The sequence below is a fragment of the Phocoena sinus genome, chromosome X (genome assembly GCF_008692025.1).
Source record: "Phocoena sinus isolate mPhoSin1 chromosome X, mPhoSin1.pri, whole genome shotgun sequence".
In the NCBI taxonomy this organism is placed as follows: domain Eukaryota; kingdom Metazoa; phylum Chordata; class Mammalia; order Artiodactyla; family Phocoenidae; genus Phocoena; species Phocoena sinus.
The window spans coordinates 41,399,022-41,424,768 of NC_045784.1; the positions used below are offsets into that span (position 1 = coordinate 41,399,022).

General features: G+C 42.4%; 1 protein-coding gene across 4 annotated transcripts in view; it reads left to right on the plus strand.

The window, feature by feature from the left end:
• The window catches only part of KRBOX4 (KRAB box domain containing 4), a 32,020-nt gene extending 6,449 nt beyond the window's left edge, over nt 1–25,571 (plus strand). The window contains exons 4-10 of one of the 4 annotated variants that reach the window (XM_032619569.1): nt 10,454–10,580; nt 10,897–10,995; nt 12,402–12,470; nt 13,065–13,108; nt 14,613–14,739; nt 15,057–15,155; nt 25,257–25,571. In XM_032619569.1, the coding sequence (XP_032475460.1) occupies nt 10,454–10,580; nt 10,897–10,995; nt 12,402–12,470; nt 13,065–13,108; nt 14,613–14,739; nt 15,057–15,155; nt 25,257–25,315 (624 nt within the window). In that variant the 3' untranslated portion in view covers nt 25,316–25,571. The other 3 variants (XM_032619566.1, XM_032619565.1, XM_032619568.1) reach the window with 3 other exon arrangements.
• The last annotated feature ends 176 nt before the right edge of the window (nt 25,572–25,747 follow it).

Genomic DNA, 25,747 nt, shown 5'->3' on the forward strand with positions numbered 1-25,747 from the left:
TCCTGTTTCTCAGGGTAGGATTCTATTGCTATAAACTTCCCTCTAAGAACTGCTTTTGCTGCATCCCATATATTTTGGGTGGTTGTGTCTCCATTGTCATTTGTTTCTAGGTATTTTTTTATTTCCTCTTTGATTTCTTCAGTGATCACTTCGTTATTGAGTAGTGTATTGTTTAGCCTCCATGTGTTTGTATTTTTTACAGATCTTTTCCTGTAATTGGTATCTAGTTTCATAGCGTTGTGGTTGGAAAAGATACTTGAAACAATTTCAATTTTCTTAAATTTACCATGGCTTGACTTGTGACCCAAGATATGATCTATCCTGGAGAATGTTCCATGAGCACTTGAGAAAAATGTGTATTCTGTTGTTTTTGGATGGAATGTCCTATAAATATCCATTAAGTCCATCTTGTTTAATGTATCATTTAAAGCTTGTGTTTCCTTATTTATTTTGATTTTGGATGATCTGTCCATTGGTGAAAGTGGGGTGTTAAAGTTCCCTAGTATGAATGTGTTACTGTTGATTTCCCCTTTTATGGCTGTTAGTATTTGCCTTATGTATTGAGCTGCTCCTATGTTGGGTGCATAAATATTTACAATTGTTATATCTTCTTCTTGGATCGATCCCTTGATCATTATGTAGTGTCCTTCTTTGTCTCTTATAACAGTCTTTATTTTAAAGTCTATTTTGTCTAATATGAGAATTGCTACTCCAGCTTTCTTTTGGTTTCCATTTGCATGGAATATCTTTTTCCATCCCCTTACTTTCAGTCTGTATGTGTCTCTAGGTCTGAAGTGGGTCTCTTGTAGACAGCAAATATATGGGCCTTGTTTTTGCATCCATTCAGCCAACCTGTGTCTTTTGGTAGGAGCATTTAGTCCATTTACATTTAAGGTAATTATCAATATGTATGTTCCTATTCCCATTTTCTTAATTGTTTTGGGTTCGTTATTGTAGGTCTTTTCCTTCTGTTGTGTTTCTTGCCTACATAAGTTCCTTTAGCAGTTGCTGTAAAGCTGGTTTGGTGGTGCTGAACTCTCTCAGCTTTTGCTTGTCTGTAAAGGTTGTAATTTCTCCATCACATCTGAATGAGATTCTTGCTGGGTAGAGTAATCTTTGTTGCAGGTTTTCTCCTTCATCACTTTAAATATGTTCTGCCAGTTCCTTCTGGCTTGCAGCGTTTCTGCTGAAAGGTCAGCTGTTAACCTTATGGGGATTCCATTGTGTGTTATTTGTTGTTTTTCCGTTGCTGCTTTTAATATGTTTTCTTTGTATTTAATTTTTGACAGTTTGATTAATATGTGTCTTGGCGTATTTCTCCTTAGATTTATCCTGTATGGGACTGTCTGTGCTTCATGGACTTGATTAACTGTTTCCTTTCCCATATTAGGGAAGTTTTCAACTATAATCTCTTCAAATATTTTCTCAGTCCCTTTCTTTTTCTCTTCTTCTTATGGAACCCCCATAATTCGAATGTTGGTGCGTTTAATGTTGTCTCAGAGGTCTCTGAGACTGTCCTCAGTTCTTTTCATTCTTTTTCTTTATTCTGCTCTGCAGTACTTATTTCCACTATTTTATCTTCCAGGTCACTTATCCGTTCTTCTGCCTCAGTTATTCTGCTATTGATCCCTTCTAGAGTCGTTTTCATTTCATTTCTTGTGTTGTTCATCATTGTTTGTTTCTTCTTTAGTTCTTCTAGGTATTTGTTAAATGTTTCTTGCATTTTGTCCATTCTATTTCCAAGATTTTGGATCATCTTTACTATCATTATTCTGAATTATTCTTCAGGTAGACTGCCTATTTCCTCTTCATTTGTTACGTCATGTGGGTTTTTATCTTGTTCCTTCATGTGCTGTGTGTTTTTCTGTCTTCTCATTTTGCTTATCTTACTGTGTTTGGGGTCTCCTTTTTGCAGGCTGCAGGTTCGTAGTTCCCGTTGTTTTTGGTGTCTGTCCCCAGTGGCTAAGGTTGGTTCAGTGGGTTGTGTAGGCTTCCTGATGGAGTGGACTAGTGCCTGTGTTCTGGTGGATGAAGCTAGATCTTGTCTTTCTGGTGGGCAGGTCCACGTCTGGTGGTTTGTTTTGGGGTGTCTGTGGACTTATTATTTTAGGCAGCCTCTCTGCTCATGGGTGGGGTTGTGTTCCTGTCTTGCTAGTTGTTTGGCATAGGATGTCCAGCACTGTAACTTGCTGGTCTTTGAGTGAAGCTGGATGCTGGTGTTGAGATGGAGATCTCTGGGAGATTTTCGCCGTTTGATATTATGTGGAGCTGGGAGGTCTCTTGTGGACCAGTGTCCTGAAGTTGGCTTTCCGAGCTCAGAGGCACAGCAATGACTCCTGACTGCAGCACCAAGAGCCTTTCATCCATACGGCTCAGAATAAAAGGGAGTAAAAGTAGAAAGAAAGAATTAGTAGAAGAAGAAAGAAAGAAAGAAAAGAGGGAGGGAGGGAGGAAGGAAGGGAGGAAGGAGGGAAGGAAGGAAAAAAAGAAAAATAGAAAGAAGATAAAGTAAAATAAAGTAAAGTAAAGTAAGATAAAATATAATAAAGTTATTAAAATAAAAAAATAATTGTTAAGAAAAGGAAACGGACGGATAGATCCCTAGGACAAATGGTGGAAGCAGAGCTATACAGACATAATCTCACACAGAAGCATACACATACACACTCACAAAAAGAGGAAAAGGGGAAAAAATCATAAATCTTGCTCTCAAAGTCCACCTCCTCAATTTGGGATGATTCGTTGTGTATTCATGTATTCCACAGATGCAGGGTACATCAAGTTGATTGTTGAGATTTAATCCGCTTCTCTTGAGGCTGCTGGGAGAGATTTCCCGTTCTCTTCTTTGTTCTCACAGCTCCCAGGGGCTCAGCTTTGGATTTGGCCCCGCCTCTGCATGTAGGTCGCTGGAGGGTATCTATTCTTCACTCAGACAGGATGGGGTTAAAGGAGCCGCTGATTCGGGGGCTCTGGCTCACTCAGGCCGGGGGGGAGGGAGGAGCACGGAGTGCGAGACGAGCCTGCGGCAGCAGAGGCTATCGTGACGTTGCACCAGCGTGAGGCGCACCGTGCGTTCTCCCGGGGGAGTTGTCCCTGGATCCCGGGACCCTGGCAGTGGCGGGCTGCACAGGCTCCCGGGAAAGGGGGTGTGGATAGTAACCTGTGCTCGCACACAGGCTTTGTGGTGGCGGCAGCAGCAGCCTTAGCATCTCATGCCCGTCTCTGGGGTCCGCGCTTTTAGCCGCGGCTCGCTCCCGTCTCTGGAGTTCCTTTAAGCAGTCCTTTTAATCCCCTCTCCTCGCGCACCAGGAAACAAAGAGGGAAGAAAAAGTCTCTTGCCTTTTCGGCAGGTCCAGACTTTTCCCTGGACTCCCTCCCGGCTAGCCGTGGTGCACTAACCCCCTGCAGGCTGTGTTCACGCCACCAAGCCCTGTCTTCTCCCTGCACTCCCACCGAAGCTCGAGCCTCAACTCCCAAACCCGCCTGCCCCGGCGGGTGAGCAGACAAGCCTCTCGGGCTGGTGAGTGCCGGTGGGCCCTGATCCTCTGTGCGGAAATCTCTCCACTTTGCCCTCCGCACCCCTGTGGCTGCGCTCTCCACCATGGCTCCGAAGCTTCCCCCTCCGCCACCCACAGTCTCCGCCTGCGAAGGGGCTTCCTAGTGTGTGGAAACCCTTCCTCCTTCACAGCTCCCTCACACTGGTCCAGGTCCCGTCCCTATCCTTTTGTCTCTGTTTATTCTTTTTTCTTTTGCCCTACCCAGGTACGTGGGGGGTTTCTTGACTTTTGGGAGGTCTGAGGTCTTCTGCCAGCGTTCAGTAGGTGTTCTGTAGGAGATATTCCACGTGTAGATGTATTTCTGGTGTATCTGTAGGGAGGAAGGTGATCTCCACATCTTACTCTTCCGCCATCTTCCCAGAAGCCCCAACTACTTCCCTTTTGGAACTGCACTTCATCTTTTCCTCTTTTCCTTCTCAGAGAAGATTGTTTACATACATAGACTTACCTTTCTTCCAGTTCACTTTTTTCTTTTTAATTAGGGAAAATAATGAAAGTAAATTGATGCTTAATGTTTTAAAATGCATATAAAAATAGTAGCCCAGTCATCCGTATTTCTTCTCCCCCCAGTACCTCAATTTTCCTCAGAGATGCCCACTTTTAACATTTTGGTGATAAGGCGCTGTAGATGCATTTACATCAGTGTAATTAAGTGAAAATAGACGTATGTGTAACATGTTTTTGCACAAATGCCATCACATTCCCATACCCATCTTGCTTTCCCCACATGATTATATCCTGGGTGTTGTTTCTCATCAATACATAAAGATTATTTCAGTTCCTATTTCGTGGTATGGATGTATCATTTAACTATTTCTCTATTCCTAGATATTGGGGGTTTTATTCATTTTTTTTACTATTATAAACAGTGCCTCATGAACAGCTTTCTATATATCTATAAGCTCAGTAGTATAAGTGTTGTGGAGGGTTCACATGGAAATCAGATTGCTGAATAAAAGCCTGGAAAATTGGATCACAGAAATTATCTGGTCTTCGAAAACTAATGAAAGTAGTAATTATGAAGGATTTGGGAGTACAAATTTAAATGTAAGATGAAAAGGCACCCAATTCATTTTATGAAGCCACTTAAATTTGATGAAGAGGGCTTCCTTGGTGGCGCAGTGGTTGAGAGTCCGCCTGCCAATGCAGGGGACACGGGTTCGTGCCCCGGTCCGGGAAGTTCCCACATGCTGCGGAGCAGCTGGGCCCGTGAGCCATGGCCACTGAGCCTGCGCGTCCGGAGCCTGTGCTCCTCAACAGGAGAGGCCACAACAGTGAGAGGCCCGCGTACCGCCAAAACAAAAAATTTGATGAAGATACTACAAAAAAGAAAATTATAGACCAGCTTTGCTTAAGAATATGAATGCCCAAAATTTAAAAATATTCTGCATAGAACAGTAATAAATTGAATTACACATTTTTTTAAAGTAATGCATGCACAGGGTAAAAATTTCAAGCAAAAACTTTGTTTAAGAAAAGGTAAAAAATAATTCGCCCTCTCACTCTGTCCCCATGTCTCCTTCAGTGTTTCATACATTCTTCCAGAGATAATGTATGCATCTCTATCTAGATATATGAATCTCTTAAAAAATTTTTTTTGCAAATTACAGCACATTGTTGCCCTTGTCTTAATGATCATTCCATTGCAGTTGTACATAGCTTATCCCAGGGATTCTGAACTGTGGCACTCTCGCCATTTTGGGCCAGATTATTCTTTGTTGTTTGGGACGGTCCTGTGCATTTTACCATGTATAGCAGCATCCCTGGCCTCTATCCGCTAGATGCCAGTAGCACTCCCTCCCCCAGTTTTGACAACCAGAATGTCTCCCGACATTGCCAAGTGTCTCCTGGGGGACAAAATTACACAAGGTTTCAAACCAGTGGTCTACCTTATTTACAAAAATAGCCACTTGATATTCTACTGGATGGAAATGCCATTTATTATTTATCTTTCTCCTAGTGATGTATATTTAGGATATTTCTAGGCTTTTGCTACCATAAACAACATAGCAGTGAATATCCATGTACATTCCAGTTGTATGCATATGAGTATATCTTTCTAGAAGTGACATTTCTAGGTCAGTGGTTACAGACATTTTGAATTTTGATTTAAGATTGTCAAATTGCCCTCCAAATAGCACGTAGCAGTTTGTATTCCTAGCAGCAGTATGATGCCTTTTCCCATAAACAGGCAATCACAGTGATTTTTGCCATTGTGAGGGGAAAAAAGAGTGGTGCATTTTAATTTGCATTTTTTGAATTGAGTGTCTGTTCATATTTTTAAATGTAATTTGCACTTTTTCCTTTCAGATGATTATTCTAAGTTGTTTGCACATTTTTCTCTTGGGTGTGGAATTACTTTGATTGCTGATTGCTTGCTCTTTATGTTAACTTAATAAGTAAATTAGACCTCTATCATGTATGTTGTAAATATTTTTTCATGGTTTCTCATTTGACTGGGTTTACATATCTTGGAGAGTAGACACTTAAATTTTTAAAATGTGATCTAATTTCACAATCTTTAGTGGCTTCCAGATTTCATGTATTGCTTCAGAAGGCTTTTGTGAGTCAAGATTATAAAAATGTCATTTCAGTTATGGGAAAAGGAGTGGTTAATGAATGATGGTGGCACAACTGAGTTTCCATCTGGATGGAAACAAAGCTAGACTCTTCTACATCATATGAAAGTAAAATGCCAGATTGATTAAAGAACTACATATATATTTGAGAAATTAGATGAAAATTTAAGAGGATATTTCTGTAACCTTGCTCAATGCAAGAAATAGTTTTTGTTGTTGTTTTTTGGTTTTTGGTTTTTTTTTTTTTGCGGTACGTGGGCCTCTCACTGTTGTGGCCTCTCCCGTTGCGGGGCACAGGCTCCAGACGCGCAGGCTCAGTGGCCACGGCTCACGGGCCCAGCCGCTCTGCGGCACGTGGGATCTTCCCGGACTGGGGCACGAACCTGTGTCCCCTGCATCGGCAGTCGGACTCTCAACCACTGCGCCACCAGGGAAGCCCGCAAGAAATATTTTTAATGAAATACAAAACCCAGAAACCATGCAGAGAAAGACTGTCAGATTAGACTGCATTAAAATGTTAAAATCTGTACAGTCAAAAGACATTTGAGGCTGAAAGGCGGTGCATATGATACACAGAGGATTTATATACAGAAAATGCAAACTGATGATACAAAAAAGACCAAAAATGTGATAGAAAAATAGAAAGATAGTACAGACAATCCAAAAAAAAAAAAAGTGGGTGATGCCGTAAGGGAAGATGTTTACCTTTTCCTTATGGCTCATTTTTATTCCTCCTTTTCTGTTGCATTCCAACAAATGAAACCAGTCTTGGCCCTTCTACTAACTGTTTGCCTTCCAGGTAGAAGTGTGTGTGTGTGTGTGTGTGTGTGTGTGTGTGTGTACAAAAAAACCCAAAATTTTTGCACGGGTTATTTTTAATGAAAATATGCTCCTACTATGCATACTCTGCTTTTTTTCATTTAACAAAAATATATCAGACATCCTTTCATGTCAGCCAATTTTTATAATGGCCGTTTTAGAGTATAGCCATAACAATTTATTTAACCACTCTGTCATCCACCAGTCCAGATGCAGCTTGTTGACAATCAGGGTTCATTCTTATCAGAATCAATGTTGCCTGGTGATATAGCTGTCATGCCACCATTATTAGATTCCCAGGAACACAGGACATTGAGGGTCATCTCCCCTTATTTTTTGCTAATACAAATAATGCTGCCTTGACCATCCTTATGCCCATATAAATATTTCAGTAGGATAGAGTCCTGGTTAAAATATGAGAAAAAATGTAATAGGTACTGCCAAACTACCTGTCAACCAGCCTTCTATGAGAGTATTCATGTTCCTATATGAGGAACAGTGGCTCATGAACAGTGAGCCGCTCGTGAACAGTGGCTCTTCTCTGTCATTTGAATGTTTACCAACCTTATAGGTAAAAGACAGTATCTTACTGTTTAATTAGCATGTATTTGAACTTTAATGAGGTTTATAATCTATTTGTATGTTTATGCTTATATTTTTGTTGCTATGAATCTTTTGTCTATTTTATTGAGTTGTCTTTTCTTAACTGACATCAAAAAGTCTAGGGTAACAATCCTAGAAGGGCACTGCTGCATTAAAGAGTATTTGCAACATACATTTTGATGTATATTAACCTGTTGCTCCACCCCCTTCCCCTGAAGGCAATAAATAGTTTATAACTTCTTTGGTGTTTTTCTACACACTTGACTGCAGTAGGTATTATCAACCTGTTGAATGTTTAAGAAGCTGAAGGGTATAAATAAATCCTGGAGATCTAATGCCCAGCATAGTGATTATAGTCAACAGTACTGTATTATAAACTTCAAAGTTGCCGAGAGACTAGATCTTAATTGTTCTCACTACAAAAAAGAAATGATAATTGTGTGACGTGATAGAGGTGTTAGCTAATGCTACTGGACTGTTGGTAATCATATTGCAAAATATAAATGTATCAAATCAACACATTGTACATCTTAAACTTACACAATGTTATATGTTAATTATATCTCAAGAAGAAAAAGAATCTGAAGGGTGATAAATGGTATACTATTATAAATTTATTTCACATTCCTCCAGTTATACTGTATTAGGTTGTGGTCTCTTTCTTAAAGATTTGTTAGAATTTTAGTGTATGAAGGAAATTAGATCATTGTTATGTAGCTTACAAATATTTTTACCACTTTGATACTGATGTTTGAGAATTTAAAAAATTATTTTCTTTCTGCTATTTAGAAATTTCTAATGTCTAGGTAATCAAGTTTGCCAGTCTTCAGCTATATGTCTTCTGAATTTGGGGATGGCTTAGAAAAACTTTCGCCACTCTAGAATTATAAAAACTTTCAACTAGTAATTTTATGATCATCCTGCACACATTTAAATCTCTGACATATCTGTAATTTATTTTGGAGTTCGGAGTGAGATAGCTAATGCAGCTTTATGGTATGCTTTTTCCCTGCATAAATACCTAGCCAGATTTTGCTAATGACTTCTTTTCTACAGCGATTTGAGATACTTTCATTCTGGACTAAATTCTGACCCTGTGTGTGTAGGATCTGTTAGTGGTTTTTAACTTTCTTCATTGTCATTACTGAAGCATAACACTAAGTATAGCATGAATAAAATTCTTCCTCCTCATTAGGGAAATCTGACCTTGAGTTAACCTGGTTTTAGCTTTGTGTCCCTGGAAACCCAATAATGGTGGAATGACAGCTGTATTACCAGGCGTTGTTACTTAGGATCAAAATGACTCTTTTTAATCTGTACAAATCAAGCATTTTATTTATATAGCAAGGAAGCACTCATTTATTCTCCATTTAAATACCACACTTGAGATTTAAGATCACGTTTGGCAGTGTACTGCAGGATGCTAAATAAGACCACTCATATCGCTTTGGATTTCTTGATACCTTGTTACATTTTCCATCATCCACTGGAACAATTAGTTCAGCTTCCTTAACCTAAACTCGAAGCTTCCCGGATGTAAAAGCCACAATGACTCTTGACCGGTAAACAAACTGCACCTGGACTGGGAGGACTGTGAATAACTGAAAATAGCTGATAGGAAGCCACCGATTTGGGTTTTCCTGAGTCCAGTGTAACTCTCATAACTGGGCATGTCCTTTGCCAGGACCTTGGAAGATGTGCTCAGGGGCCTGTTACAAGAGATACTGGTACATGGAGCAGCTTCTGGCTTCCAAGCCAGATACTGCCTGCACTTGCCAGTGTGGCCCTGTTCCCGGGCACCTCAGGTGGGACGGGGCAGGTTGAGCTACTGGATTGTACTGAGAACTCCTCTTGCTGGCGTCACTGCCCTTTGGCCCACTGTTTCCTGTCTCCCTCTGCAAAGCTGAGTAAACTGGTGCCACATATGGCCCATGGGGGCCTTGTGGGTGCAAAATGTCTCCTTGAATTTAAGGCCACCAAGTGTGGGTGGGACAGGATGGAATCCAGAATGTAAATAGGTGGATTATTGCTCTCTGATAGGAATCCAGGCACTTAGAGAAGTAAATTCCTATTTGGTGGTGATAAGATCAAGTACAGACCTTTCCTTTTTTACCTCAATCTGCTGACCAGGCCAGATATAGTCCTGTTCTTTGACTCATGATTGATTGGATAATCAGCACTGTTGGTCGTGATTGAGTAGCTGTGTTTCGAACTGTTTCTTCTAGATCTACATCCCCTTCAAAGCCTTCTCTGTCAGCCCTAAGCAGAACTGACTTCTCCCTATTCTGGGTTCCCTGCCCTACCTCTGCCATTGCCTCCTTCCTTTCCTCCCACCCTTTCATGTATGAGTTTGTAAGTGTTGTTTTTCTCCCTCTACTAGACTGTATGTAGCTCCTTCAGTTCAGGAGGTGTTTGTTTTTATTAACCTTTACATCCTTAGAACTTATCAGCTTGCTCTCCAGTCAGTAAATATGTGTTGGAAGAATGAATTTCCAGGGTAAAATATTTCTAACACTCGATCTCTTTCCCCATAGAGTTTAAAATAATTTTAGTTACATAAGCACCCTATATACTATACTATGTCAAATTGTGGATGGTGAATAGCATAAGAACAATTACGTAGAGAAAGGCAATGCAGTGTCTAAAAAGTGCGTGCGGAAACCAGACTGAATGGACTTTAATCCTTAATTCCTACCTGTGTGATCCTGAGCAGGTGACCTCACACTCTGTGAGCCTTCCTGTCCTCATCTGTCAGGGTTCTCCTGGGTGGTGGGGAGGACTAAAATCTTTCTACGTGTGAAGGACATAGGATGGGCACAGAGTGGGCACTTAATGTAACATACTGTCTCCACCTGCAAGCCAATTACTGGGCTAAAGAAGGGTGTGCTCTTGCAGGAAATGTTGACCATCAGGGATGTGTTTGTGGACTTCACCCTGGAGGAGTGGCAGCAGCTGGACGCCACTCAGAAGAACCTCTGCAGGGATGTCATGCTGGAGAACTACAGCCACCTTGTCTCCGTGGGTGAGGGACCCTTCACAGGGTGACTGGAACGCACCCCCGGGGCTCCCTCTCTGTCGGCTGCTGCAGCTCAGGGGCGTCTGGGCCCTGAATGAATCGGGCCTCAGGCTCAGGGTCAAAAATTCATAATGGCGTTTGCACCCTGCACGGGATGTCTGTGCTGTCACCTTCTCTGTGGATGGTCTGCACTGAGGGCCCACTAGCTGGGCTCACGGGGCAGTCACCGAGGCCAGACCATCTCTGCCCTGCAAGAATGGGCCTCGGTTCCGGAATGCCTTATGTGTCAATTAGAAAGTCCTCTGTCATTTCCCCTTAACAGGATTCCTCGTGGCCCAACCAGGTAGGATCTCCAGGTTGGGACAAGGAGGAGAGGAGGCCAGGATGGCAGCTGGAGAAAGCACAACACGAAGGTGTCCAGGTGAGCCCATGCCGGGCCAGTTGGGCCAGGGCAAGGGGACCTGGTGGGTCAGGGAGAGCTTGGCCTCGGGGGCGCGCCCAGGAGTTCTTCTCAGAAACCCCAGACTTGGGGACACAATTCGGGTCTGGTGGAACGAGCTGCTGTGATATCCACACGATGCCCCACCTGCTGCCCCTCTGCAGCCCCTTGTTCTTGGGGTTCAGACAGAGGCAGCCACTGCTGTTCTGTAGATCCCGTCTCCACCTTCCAGCATCTGGGTGGCTAGGGAGACATGCCCAGCCTTGTCTCCTTCCTCCTCCCTCTCCTTTCTGGAAGCTGTTGGGACTTTCCCCATCTCTTGGGCATTTGTGTGTTCATCAGAAGACAAGCAGATGGAGAGGTGATGTTTCCTCTTTACTTGACATACTGTGGGCCCTCGAAGTCTGAAACGCAGAGTCTTTAACCTCAGGGAAATTATCCTACCTGGGTTACTGGAGTTGGGATGGACAAAAAAAAAAAAGCTTTGCTAGTGGCCTTCAGCTCTACCAGGCCAAGTACCACCATGTCCTTGTTGGCCCTCACTTTGTGTTTAAACAGTGTCAACTTCACACAGGTTTCTGTTTTCTTATTTCTCTGAGGCTCTTCCAAATCTGACTTTTTCCGCCTGTTGTTAGATTCCTCCTCTTGTCAATACTTCCCTCCCACTCAATTGTTTTGTCTTTTGTGTTATCTCTATGTATTAAAAAAATAAATGAACTTCAGAGCATATTACTTGCACGATGGCATGTTCTGGATAGAGCTGCTTCTTTCCTTTTCTGTTGAATCTCCTCTACCCGGACTAGATGACCAAAGAGGTGTCTTTGGTTTCTGTGTGTCTGTGACCTTTCAGCGTGGTCTCTAGGTAGGCCATCACCTAGCTCTGCTGCCTCTCATTTTGATGCTAGTAACTGGGTCTGGGAAGTGACTCATCAAGCATCATCTTGCTGGGCCCTGTTGTCCTGATCCTAAGGCAGGGATTGCTACAGTAGCAATGGTTAACAGAAGCTCCTTGCGGAAACTGTGTTTTGAACACCGCCAAATAAGGAAGAGCATGGCAATCAAATGGACATAATGGGAAATAAGGAAGTATTGGGGCGGGAACAGGGTGGCAGTGGCCCACTGTAGGTCTGAAGGAGCCTGGCGCAAGGTCAGTGGTTTCCAGCTCCATGTGGAAGTGACCAACGCCTGGCCCTTAACCTCCCTCTACCCACCGCCTCTTCTCCCTCCTCGCCCCTCCCTTCTGTCCTGCGCTCAGTTCCGGTTTGTCTCTTTCCTCCAAACCACAGCAAGCTGTCCCTGTCCTCCAGACTTTGCTCAGGGTCTATCACCTCCAGGGCTCAGTGTGATAAGAGGTGATTTGTAATAATTTCTCCTTTCTATTTTACTAGTAAATGATATTGTGAATAATGAAAAAATGCAAGTAAATAAAAGAGGAAAGGTGGAATTACCACTGGAAGGTAAGCAGTGTCAACGTTTTCATAAACGCCCTTCTGCACTGCTCTTCCTCAATAAATGCATATTGCTTAACAAAGGAGATCGCACTGCACTTGCTTTCTGGTAACCTACTTTTAAATATGTTAAGAAATGAGAACAGGATTGCATTGCATTTTTAAAGCCCATGTGGTATTTCCCATGTTGCGTGTCTAATTTTTGATCTGAGTCCCCTTTGCTGGAGCTTTAGTTGCTTCCAAATTGTTGAATGGTGGAAACACCTACAGTTAACATCCTTGTAGCCTGTGCTTATTTATGATTGCCTTTTTACGATAAATTTCGAGGCATAGAATTCCTGAGAGAAAGGAGATGTCAGGTTGTTAATGGCTTCCGAGGAGATGTCTTTAAACACAAGTCATAAATCTGTCCAGGAAGAGAAAATAAATTGACGTGGAAAACACACAGGATCTTAGCCGTGTCCCAGGGGAACAGGCTGGAGCTACCAGGCCACGTGTCCAGATCATCCCCTGTGTGGGGCAAGAGTGATTGTTATTAAGCTGGTGATGGTGGTCTCATGGCTGTATGCACTGATCTCGACCCTCCTAATTCTGCCTTCCTAGATCTCCATCCTTTGTCAGGGCAGAGCCAGATGGCCGTGTCCCAGGTGAGTTCCTAATTTACGCCCTACTTTGTTTCCAGTGAATTTGAGGCAGCAATTAGGAAATTATATTGCAGCCTTGAAAAATCTATTAGTCCACTTAGCTCTGGCTGTTTTCTGTTCAACCTGTCATCGACCTCAGATTCTCCAATCCTTCCCCTCCCCACCAAAAAAACAGAGAAAAAAAAGGGAACAAGATAGAAAGGAAAAGACTTTTAAAATCTACTTCTTACTCTTGGGACTGCGCTTCTTCTTTTTTTTTCTTTTCCTTCTCAGAGAAGGTTGTTTAAATACATAGACTCATCTTGCTTTTTCTATTTCTTCACTTTCAGTTCACTTTTTGCTTTTTCATTATGTTTGAAATAATGAAAGTAAATCCATGTCTCATGTTCCAATATGCATAAAAACAGTATCCAAAAGATCCCTACTTCTTCTCTCCCCAGTACCACATCTTCCTCGCAGAAGGAACAATTTGGTGATAAGGTGCTGTAGATGCATTTACATCAATTTAACTAAAAATAGACATATATGTAACATGTGTTTTTGCACAAGTGCCCACTCCCATACCCATCTTGCTTTTCCCACCTGATTATATTCTGGGTTTTGTTCCTCATCAGTACATAAAGATTATTTCAGTTCCTATTTCATGGTATAGAAGTATCATTTAACTATTTCTCTACGAATGGACACTTAGATTTTTAATTTTCTTTTTCTATTATATACAGTGCCTCATGAACAACTTTCTATGTATCTCTTGGCCCATTAGTACAGGTATTTATGGAGAATACACCTGGAAGTAGGATTTTTGAATCAAAGGTGTTCACACTTTAAATTTGCTCTTCCAAATCCTGGACTAATTGCTGCTTTCACAAAATTTTAAAGAGCAGATAATTTCTGTGTTCAACTTTTCCAGGCTGTTAAAAGGTGAAAAGGAATCCAGTACATGTTATGATGCCAGTTAACTTAAATTCAAGGAAGATACTACAAGAAAGCAAAAAGTGAAAGACCACTTTCACTTAAGAATATGGATGCCAGAATTCTAAAAACATGTTCTGAATAGGGCATTAATAAATTGAACTGAGTATTTTAAAAAGTACTCTGTGCATATGGCAAAAAATTCAAACAAAACTGTTCATCAAAAGGTGAAAAATAATTTTCCCTCTCACCCTGTCTTTGTGTCTCCTTCATTTTTTCATGCATTCTTCCGAAAATCATGTGTGCCTATTTATCTATCTTAAGAATCCCTTTTTCTTTTTATTTTCTTCTTTTCGCATATTACAGCACATTCTAGTCCTTTTCATGATCATTCCATTTCACTGCTCAACCCCAGGTTTTCTCACCTGTGCCCTCTTGACGTTTGGGCAAGATAATGCTGTGTTGTGGAGGGCTGCCATGTGCATTGGAGGATATTTAGCAACATCGATGGCCTCTACCCTCTAGATGCCAGTGCCCCCCCCCCCACTGCCCACCTTGTTTTGACAGTGGGCTAAGGAGAAGTGTGCTGTTGCAGGAAATGTTGACCTTCAGGGATGTGTTTGTGGACTTCACCCTGGAGGAGTGGCAGCAGCTGGACGCCACTCAGAAGAACCTCTGCAGGGATGTCATGCTGGAGAACTACAGCCACCTTGTCTCCGTGGGTGAGGGACCCTTCACAGGGTGACTGGAACGCACTCCCCGGGGCTCCCTCTCTGTCGGCTGCTGCAGCTCAGGGGCGTCTGGGCCCTGAATGAATCGGGCCTCAGGCTCACGGTCAAGAATTCATAATGGCGTTTGCACCCTGCACGGGATGTCTGTGCTGTCACCTTCTCTGTGGATGGTCTGCACTGAGGGCCCACTAGCTGGGCTCACGGGGCAGTCACCGAGGCCAGACCATCTCTGCCCTGCAAGAATGGGCCTCGGTTCCGGAATGCCTTATGTATCAATTAGAAAGTCCTCTGTCATTTCCCCTTAACAGGATTCCTCGTGGCCCAACCAGGTAGGATCTCCAGGTTGGGACAAGGAGGAGAGGAGGCCAGGATGGCAGCTGGAGAAAGCACAACACGGAGGTGTCCAGGTGAGCCCATGCCGGGCCAGTTGGGCCAGGGCAAGGGGACCTGGTGGGTCAGGGAGATCTTGGCCTCGGGGGCGCGCCCAGGAGTTCTTCTCAGAAACCCCAGACTTGGGGACACAATTCGGGTCTGGTGGAACGAGCTGCTGTGATATCCACACGATGCCCCACCTGCTGCCCCTCTGCAGCCCCTTGTTCTTGGGGTTCAGACAGAGGCAGCCACTGCTGTTCTGTAGATCCCGTCTCCACCTTCCAGCATCTGGGTGGCTAGGGAGACGTGCCCAGCCTTGTCTCCTTCCTCCTCCCTCTCCTTTCTGGAAGCTGTTGGGACTTTCCCCATCTCTTGGGCATTTGTGTGTTCATCAGAAGACAAGCAGATGGAGAGGTGATGTTTCCTCTTTACTTGGCATACTGTGGGCCCTCGAAGTCTGAAACGCAGAGTCTTTAACCTCAGGGAAATTATCCTACCTGGGTTACTGGAGTTGGGATGGACAAAAAAAAAAAGCTTTGCTAGTGGCCTTCAGCTCTACCAGGCAAGTGAGAATGGTCTCATGGAGATTGTCCTCCAATATTTATAATGATATAATATCAATCCTATACAAACCCTTTAGGAAAATAAGGAGGAAATAATTCCCAGCAAGTTTTTTAGACCAGCATTACCCTGACACCTGACCAAGAAATTAAAGGGAAAGAAAAGTACAGACCAATAAATCTCATGAATATTGATGTACAAACCCTTAACAAAATATTTAGCAAATGGAATCCAATAATATTTGAAAATGAATGCAAGGTTAACATTCAGAATTCAATTTAATTAAATATATTAACAGAATAAAGGCAAAAGCATATGATCATCTCAATGGTTACAGGAAAATAATGTGGCAAAATTAATATATGTTTGTGATTTTAAAAAATCCCTTAATAAACTAGGAATAGAAAGGAACTTCCTCAGTCTGTTAAAGGGCATTTATAAAACGCCAACACCATATTGAATGGTACAAGCCTAAACACTTTCTCTCAAGCTCATTAATTCTTTCCTGGGTTGTAATGAGTCTATGATGAGCCTGGCATCCCTAGGAGTAAGATTGATGGGCACCAACAGAATTGCAGTTTAATATTACAATCAGAAAAAGGCAAGATTTGGGAATTCCCTGGCCTAACCAGGGACTAACCACTGGACTCCGCATTTCCATTGCAGGGGGCTCGAGTTCGATCCCTGGTCAGAGAACTAAGATCCTGCAAGCCAGCTGGTATGGCGAAAAAAAAAAAAAAAAAAGGCAAGATTCAAAGAGAGAAGTCTGAGGGCAAATGCTTCATTAAAAAGTGAGGATCCCTTGCTGAGTTCCCAGACCTGAGCCAAATTTTAGATCTGGAACCAATTGTCTAGAGAGGTGCCCATGTCCCTTATAGGAAGAACCCTACAACATTGTAGCAAACATAAAATACTTACCTTAGTCCCTTTCCAAGGGAACCTATGGCCATTTATCTGGGTGACTATGGTCATTGGGGAAAAGGGAATATTTTTAGGACTATAGGACACAGCTTTCTGAGTTGACATTAATACCCAGATATGCAAAGCATCACCATGGCCCTCCTGTTAAGTGGGGGGGCTTACTGGGTACACGTGTTACACTGAGTCCTCGCTTAAACCTGATTCACAGTGGCCCACTGCACATGCAGACCCATCCAGTGGTGATTTCCTCAGTCTCCTAGTGTATAATTGGAATTCATATACTTATCAGTTGGACCATTTACTACCTCTCTCCTCACCTGTAAAGTTTGTTAGCTGATAATTTAGGTAACAGTATTCAGTGGTTACAGAGTAAAGAACTATGGAGATAACTTATTTTTATCCAAAAAAATCACATACAGATATTACAATCACAGGATACCCATTTTTAAGATGCAAAACATATACTCAAAACCATACACTCAGACAACCACATGGAAAAGGAATACGGAATATATAGACATATGTGAAAATGGGGTCTTTTTTTGTGTGTGTGTGTTTCAATAAAGCTTTATTAACAAAAACACATGGTGGGCCGTATTTGAGCCCTGGACCATAGTTTTCCAACCTCCACTCTTTTTTTTTTTTTAAACATCTTTATTGGGGTATAATTGCTTTACAATGGTCTGTTAGTTTCTGCTTTATAACAAAGTGAATCAGCTATACATATACATATGTTCCCATATGTCTTCCCTCTTGCGTCTCCCTCCCTCCCACTCTCCCCATCCCACCCCTCCAGGCTGTCCCAAAGCCCCGAGCTAATATCCCTGTGCCTTGCGGCTGCTTCCCCCTAGCTATCTACCTTACTACGTTTGTTAGTGTGTATATGTCCATGACTCTCTCTCGCCCTGTCAAAACTCACCCTTCCCCCTCCCCATATCCTCAAGTCCGTTCTCCAGTAGGTCTGCGTCTTTATTCCTGTCTTACCCCTAGGTTCTTCATGACATTTTTTTTTCCTTAAATTCCATATATATGTGTTAGCATACAGTATTTGTCTTTTTCTTTCTGACTTACTTCACTCTGTATGACAGACTCTAGGTCTATCCATCTCATTACAAATAGCTCAATTTCATTTCTTTTTAAGGCTGAGTAATATTCCATTGTGTATATGTGCCACATCTTCTTTATCCATTCGTCCGATGATAGGCGCTTAGGTTCTTTCCATCTCCGGGCTATTGTAAATAGAGCTGCAATGAACATTTTGGTACATGACTCTTTTTGAATTTTGGTTTTCTCAGGGTATATGCCCAGTAGTGGGATTGCTGGGTCATATGGTAATTCTATTTGTAGTTTTTTAAGGAACCTCCATACTGTTCTCCATAGTGGCTGAACCATTTCACATTCCCACCAGCAGTGCAAGAGTGTCCCCTTTTCTCCACACCCGCTCCAGCATTTACTGTTTCTAGATTTTTTGATGATGGCCATTCTGACTGGTGTGAGATGATATCTCATTGTAGTTTTGATTTGCATTTCTCTAATGATTAATGATGTTGAGCATTCTTTCATGTGTTTGTTGGCATTCTGTGTATCTTCTTTGGAGAAATGTCTGTTTAGGTCTTCTGCCCATTTTTGGATGGGGTTGTTTGTTTTTTTGTTATTGAGCTGCATGAGCTGCTTGTAAATTTTGGAGATTAATCCTTTGTCAGTTGCTTCATTTGCAAATGTTTTCTCCCATTCTGAGGGTTGTCTTTTGGTCTTGATTATGGTTTCCTTTGCTGTGCAAAAGCTTTGAAATTTCATTAGGTCCCATTTGTTTATTTTTGTTTTTATTTCCATTACTCTAGGAGGTGGGTCAGAAAGAATCTTGCTGTGATTTATGTCATAGAGTGTTCTTCCTGTGTTTTCCTCTAAGAGTTTGATAGTTTCTGGCCTTACATTTAGGTCTTTAATCCATTTTGAGCTTATTTTTGTGTATGGTGTTAGGGAGTGATCTAATCTCATACTTTTACATGTACCTGTCCAGTTTTCCCAGCACCATTTATTGAAGAGGCTGTCCTTTCTCCACTGTACATTCCTGCCTCCTTTATCAAAGATAAGGTGTCCATATGTGCGTGGGTTTATCTCTGGGTTTTCTATCCTGTTCCACTGATCTTTCTGTTTTTGTGCCAGTACCATACTGTCTTGATTACTGTTGCTTTGTAGTATAGTCTGAAGTCAGGGAGCCTGATTCCTCCAGCTCCTTTTGTCGTTCTCAAGATTGCTTTGGCTATTCGGGGTCTTTTGTGTTTCCATACAAATTGCGAAATTTTTTGTTCTAGTTCTGTGAAAAATGCCAGTGGTAGTTTGATAGGGATTGCATTGAGTCTGTAGATTGATTTGGGTAGTAGAGTCATTTTCACAATGTTGATTCTTCCCATCCAAGAACATGGTATATCTCTCCATCTATTTGTATCATCTTTAAATTCTTTCATCAGTGTCTTATAATTTTCTGCATACAGGTCTTTCGTCTCCTTAGGTAGGTTTATTCCTAGATATTTTATTCTTTTTGTTGCAATGGTAAATGGGAGTGTTTTCTTGATTTCACTTTCAGATTTTTCATCATTAGTATATAGGAATGCCAGAGATTTCTGTGCATTAATTTTGTATCCTGCTACTTTACCAAATTCATTGATTAGCTCTAGTAGTTTTCTGCTAGCATCTTTAGGATTCTCTATGTATAGTGTCATGTCATCTGCAAACAGTGAGAGCTTTACTTCTTCTTTTCCGATTTGGATTCCTTTTATTTCCTTTTCTTCTCTGATTGCTGTGGCTAAAACTTCCAAAACTATGTTGAATAAGAGTGGTGAGAGTGGGCAACCTTGTCTTGTTCCTGATCTTACTGGAAATGCTTTCAGTTTTTCACCATTGAGGATGATGTTTGCTGTGGGCTTGTCATATATGGCCTTTATTATGTTGAGGAAAGTTCCCTCTATGCCTACTTTCTGGAGGGTTTTTATCATAAATGGGTGTTGAATTTTGTCAAAAGCTTTCTCTGCATCTATTGAGATGATCATATGGTTTTTCTCCTTCAATTTGTTAATATGGTTTATCACATTGATAGATTTGCGTATATTGAAGAATCCTTGCATTCCTGGAATAAACCCCACTTGATCATGGTGTATGATCCTTTTAATGTGCTGTTGGATTCTGTTTGCTAGTATTTTGTTGAGGATTTTTGCATCTATGTTCATCAGTGATATTGGCCTGTAGTTTTCTTTCTTTGTGACATCCTTGTCTGGTTTTGGTATCAAGGTGATGGTGGCCTCGTAGAAGGAATTTGGGAGTGTTCCTCCCTCTGCTATATTTTGGAAGAGTTTAAGAAGGATAGGTGTTAGCTCTTCTCTAAATGTTTGATAGAATTCGCCTGTGAACCCATCTGGTCCTGGGCTTTTGTTTGTTTGAAGATTTTTAATCACAGTTTCAATTTCAGTACTTGTGGTTGGTCTGTTCATATTTTCTATTTCTTCCTGATTCAGTCTTGGCAGGTTGTGCATTTCTAAGAATTTGTCCATTTCTTCCAGATTGTCCATTTTATTAGCATAGAGTTGCTTGTAGTAATCTCTCATGATTTTTTTTATTTCTGCAGTGTCAGTTGTTACTTCTCCTTTCTCATTTCTAATTCTATTGATTTGAGTCTTCTCCCTTTTTTTCTTGATGAGTCTGGCTAGTGGTTTATCTATTTTGTTTATCTTCTCAAAGAACCAGCTTTTAGTTTTATTGATCTTTGCTCTCATTTCCTTCATTTCTTTTTCATTTATTTCTGATCTGATTTTTATGATTTCTTTCCTTCTGCTAGCTTTGGGGTTTTTTTGTTCTTCTTTCTCTAATTGCTTGAGGTGCAAGGTTAGGTTGTTTATTCGAGATGTTTCCTGCTTCTTAAGGTGGGCTTGTATTGCTATAAACTTCCCCCTTAGAACTGCTTTTGCTGCATCCCATAGGTTTTGGGTCGTTGTGTCTCCATTGTCATTTGTTTCTAGGTATTTTTTTATTTCCTCTTTGATTTCTTCAGTGATCACTTCATTATTAAGTAGTGTATTGTTTAGCCTCCATGTGTTTGTATATTTTACAGATCTTTTCCTGTAATTGATATCTAGTCTCATGGCGTTGTGGTCAGAAAAGATACTTGATACAATTTCAATTTTCTTAAATTTACCAAGGCTTGATTTGTGACCCAAGATATGATCTATCCTGGAGAATGTTCCATGAGCACTTGAGAAAAATGTGTATTCTGTTGTTTTTGGATGGAGTGTCCTATAAATATCAATTAAGTCCATCTTGTTTAATGTATCATTTAAAGCTTGTGTTTCCTTATTTATTTTGATTTTGGATGATCTGTCCATGGGTGAAAGTGGGGTGTTAAAGTCCCCTACTATGAATGTGTTACTGTCGATCTCCCCTTTTATGGCTGTTAGTATTTGCCTTATGTATTGAGGTGCTCCTATGTTGGGTGCATAAATATTTACAATTGTTATATCTTCTTCTTGGATCGATCCCTTGATCATTATGTAGTGTCCTTCTTTGTCCCTTTTAATAGTCCTTATTTTAAAGTCTATTTTGTCTGATATGAGAATTGCTACTCCAGCTTTCTTTTGGTTTCCATTTGCATGGAATATCTTTTTCCATCCCCTTACTTTCAGTCTGTATGTGTCTCTAGTTCTGAAGTGGGTCTCTTGTAGACAGCATATATAAGGGTCTTGTTTTTGTATCCATTCAGCCAATCTGTGTCTTTTGGTGGGAGCATTTAATCCATTTACATTTAAGGTAATTATCGATATGTATGTTCCTATTCCCATTTTCTATATTGTTTTGGGTTCGTTATTATAGGTCGTTTCCTTCTCTTGCATTTCTTATCTAGAGAAGTTCCTTTAGCATTTGTTGTAAAGCTGGTTTGGTGGTGCTGAACTCTCTCAGCTTTTGCTTGTCTGTAAAGGTTTTAATTTCTCCATCAAATCTGAATGAGATCCTTGCTGGGTAGAGTAGTCTTGGTTGCAGGTTTTTCTCCTTCATCACTTTCAGTATGTCCTGCCACTCCCTTCTGGCCTGTAGGGTTTCTGCTGAGAGATCAGCTGTTAACCTTATGGGGATTCCCTTGTGTGTTATTTGTTGTTTTTCCCTTGCTGCTTTTAATATGCTTTCTTTGTATTTAATTTTTGATAGTTAGATTAATATGTGTCTTGGCGTATTTCTCCTTGTATTTATCCTGTATGGGACTCTCTGTGCTTCCTGGACTTGATTAACTATTTCCTTTCCCATATTAGGGAAGTTTTCAACTATAATCTCTTCAAATATTTTCTCAGTCCCTTTCTTTTTTTCTTCTTCTTCTGGAACCCCTATAATTCGAATGTTGGTGCATTTAATGTTGTCCCAGAGGTCTCTGAGACTGTCCTCAGTTCTTTTCATTCTTTTTTCTTTATTCTGCTCTGCAGTAGTTATTTCCACTACTTTATCTTCCAGGTCACTTATCCCTTCTTCTGGCTCAGTTATTCTGCTATTGATCCTATCTAGAGTACTTTTTATTTCATTTATTGCATTGTTCATCGTTGCTTGTTTCATCTTTATGTCTTCTAGGTCCTTGTTAACTGTTTCTTGCATTTTGTCCATTCTACTTCCAAGATTTCGGATCATCCTTACTGTCATTATTCTGAATTGCTTTTCAGGTAGATTGCCTATTTCCTCTTCATTTGTTACGTCATGTGGGTTTTTATCTTGCTCCTTCATCTGCTGTGTGTTTTTCTGTCTTCTCATTTTGCTTATCTTACTGTGTTTGGGGTCTCCTTTTTGCAGGCTGCATGTTCATAGTTCCCGTTGTTTTTGATGTCTGTCTCCAGTGGCTAAGGTTGTTTCAGTGGGTTGTGTAGGCTTCCTGGTGGAGGGGACTAGTGCCTGTGTTGTGCTGGATGAGGCTGGATCTTGTCTCTCTAGTGGGCAGGTTCACGTCTGGTGGTGTGTTTTGGGGTGTCTGTGGCCTTATTATGATTTTAGGCAGCCTCTCTGCTAATGGGTGGGGTTGTGTTCCTGTTTTGCTAGTTGTTTGGCATAGGTTGTCCAGCACTGTGGCTTGCTGGTCGTTGAGTGAAGCTGGGTGCTGGTGTTAAGATGGAGGTCTCTGGGAGATTTCCACCGTTTAATATTATGTGGAGCTGGGAGGTCTCTTGTTGACCAGTGTCCTGAAGTTGGCTCTCCTACCTCAGACGTAGAGCCCTGCCTCCTGGGCTGGAGCACCAAGAGCCTTTCATCCACACGGCTCAGAATAAAAGGGAGAAAAAGTAGAGAGGATTAGTAGAAGTATGAGTAAAGAAAGAAGGAAAGGAGGAAAGGAAGGAAGGAAGAAAGAAGCAAAGAAGGAAAGGAGGGAGGGAGGGAGGGAGGGAGGAAGGAAGGAAGGAAGGAGGGAAAGAAGGAGAAAATGTAGAGAGAATTAGTAGAAGTATGAGGAAAGAAAGAGGGAAAGGAGGAAAGGAAGGAAGGAAGAAAGAAGCAAAGAAGGAAGAAAGGAGGGAGGGAGGAAGGAAGGAAGGAAGGAGGGAAAGAAGGAGAAAATGTAGAGAGAATTAGTAGAAGTATGAGGAAAGAAAGAAGGAAAGGAGGAAAGGAAGGAAGGAAGAAAGAAGCAAAGAAGGAAAGAAAGGAGGGAGGGAGGGAGGGAGGGAGGGAGGAAGGAAGGAAGGAAGGAGGGAAAGAAGGAGAAAATGTAGAGAGAATTAGTAGAAGTATGAGGAAAGAAAGAAGGAAAGGAGGAAAGGAAGGAAGGAAGAAAGAAGCAAAGAAGGAAAGAAAGGAGGGAGGGAGGGAGGAAGGAAGGAAGGAGGGAAAGAAGGAGAAAATGTAGAGAGAATTAGTAGAAGTATGAGGAAAGAAAGAAGGAAAGGAGGAAAGGAAGGAAGGAAGAAAGAAGCAAAGAAGGAAAGGAGGGAGGGAGGGAGGGAGGAAGGAAGGAAGGAAGGAGGGAAAGAAGGAAAAAAGACAGAAAGAAGATACAGTAAAAATAAAATAAAGTATAATATAGTTATTGTACTAAAAAATATTTAGAAAAAAAAAAAAGGGACGGATAGAACCCTAGGACAAATGTTGGAAGCAAAGCTATACAGAGAAAATCTTACACAGAAGCATACACATACACGTTCACAAAAAGAGGCAAAGGGGGAAAAATCATAAATCCTGCTCCCAGAGACCACCTCCTCAACCTGGGGTGATTCGCTGTCTAAAGGAGGGAAGGAAGGAAGGAAGGAAAGAAAGAAAGAACGAAGGTAAAGTACAATAAAGTTATTACAATTAAAATTATTAAGAAAAAAAAATTTTTTTTTTTAAAAACCATGGACGGATAGAGCCCTAGGACAAATGGTGGAAGCAAGAGTATACAGACAAGATCTCACACAGAAGCATACACGCACACATTCACAAAAAGAGGAAAAGGGGAAAAAATCACAGATCTCGCTCCTAAATTCCACCTCTTCAATTTGGGATCACTCCCTGTCTATTCAGGTATCCCACAATGCAGGGCACATCAAGTCGATTGTGGAGCTTCAATCCGCCACCTCCACGGCTGCCGGGAGAAGCCTCCCCCTCTCCTCCCTGCTCTCACAGCTCACAGGAGCTCAGCTTTGTACCCGGCCCTGCCCCTGCGTGCAGGTCGCTGGAGGGTGTCTGTTTTTTGCTCAGACAGGACGGGGTTAAAGGAGCCGCTGATTCGGGAGCTCCGGCTCACTGAGGCCAGGGGTTGGGGGATGGGGGAAGGAGAGGCACTGCGTGCGGGGCGGGCCTGCGGCGGCAGAGGTGGCGTGATGTTGCACCAGCCTGAGGCCCACCGTGCGTACTCCCGGGGAAGTTGTCCCTGGATCCCGGGAACCTGGCAGTGGCGGCCTGCACAAGCTCCGCGGAAGAGGGGCGTGGAGAGTGACCTGTGCTCGCACACAGACCCCCTGGTGGCGGCAGCAGCAGCCCCAGCATCTCCCGCCCGTCTCTGGGGTCCGCGGTTTTAGCCGCGGCTCGCGCCCGTCTCTGGGGTTCGCGCTTCCCGCCGCGGCTCGCGCCCGTCTCGGGGGCTCGCGCCCTCAGCTGCGGCTCGCGCCCGTCTCTGGGGTTCGCGCTTTTAGCCGTGGCTCGCGCCCGTCTCTGGAGTTCCTTTAAGCAGCGCTCTTAAACCCCTCTCCTCGCGCACCAGGAAACAAAGAGGGAAGAAAAAGTCTCTTGCCTCTTCGGCCGGTGCAGGCTTTTCCCCGAACTCCCTCCCGGCTAGTCGTGGCGCACCAACCCCTTCAGGCTATGTTCAAGCCGCCAACCCCAGTCCTCTCCCTGCGCTCCGTCCAAAACCGAAACCCGAGCCTCAGCTCGCAGCCCCGCCCGCCCCAGCGGGTGAGCAGACAAGCCTCTCGGGTTGGTGAGTGCCGGTCGGCACCGATCGTCTGTGCAGGAATCTCCCCGCTTTGCCCTCCGCACCCGTCGCTGTGCACTACTCTGCGGTCCCGAAGCTCCCCCCTCCGCCTCCCGCAGTCTCCGCCCGCGGAGGGGCTTCCTAGTGTGTGAAAACTTTTCCTCCTTCACAGCTCCCTTCCACTGGTGCAGGTGCCGTCCTTACTCTTTTGTCTCTGTTTTTTCTTTTTTTCTTTTGCCCTACCCAGGTACGTGGGGAGTTTCTTGCCTTTTGGGAGGTCTGAGGTCTTCTGCCAGCCTTCAGTAGGTGTTCTGTAGGAGTTGTTCCACGTGTAGATGTATTTCTGGTGTATCCGTGAGGAGGAAGGCGATCTCCACGTCTTACTCTTCCGCCATCTTCCTAAAGTCTCTCTGGGGTCATTTTAAGAAGAGAATTGTGTCACATATTAAAGACAAAGCTGAATGGGAAAATGGATTGGAAGACAGAATCAACTATGCACAAGATCATTTTACTGGTAGTTTCTGCAGACGACATTTTAAAAATTAAAAACTCAATAATCCTACCACCCAAGTGATAATCTGGATAATCTGCTTAATAATTTGTTGTATTTCCTTCCGAGCTTTTTGTTCTGTGTCTACCTATACACACACACCTACAACAGATACAAATATAAAACAAATATATTTGTATACATATGTATGTGCAAATAATTTTACTCAGCATAAAACTGCTACTTTT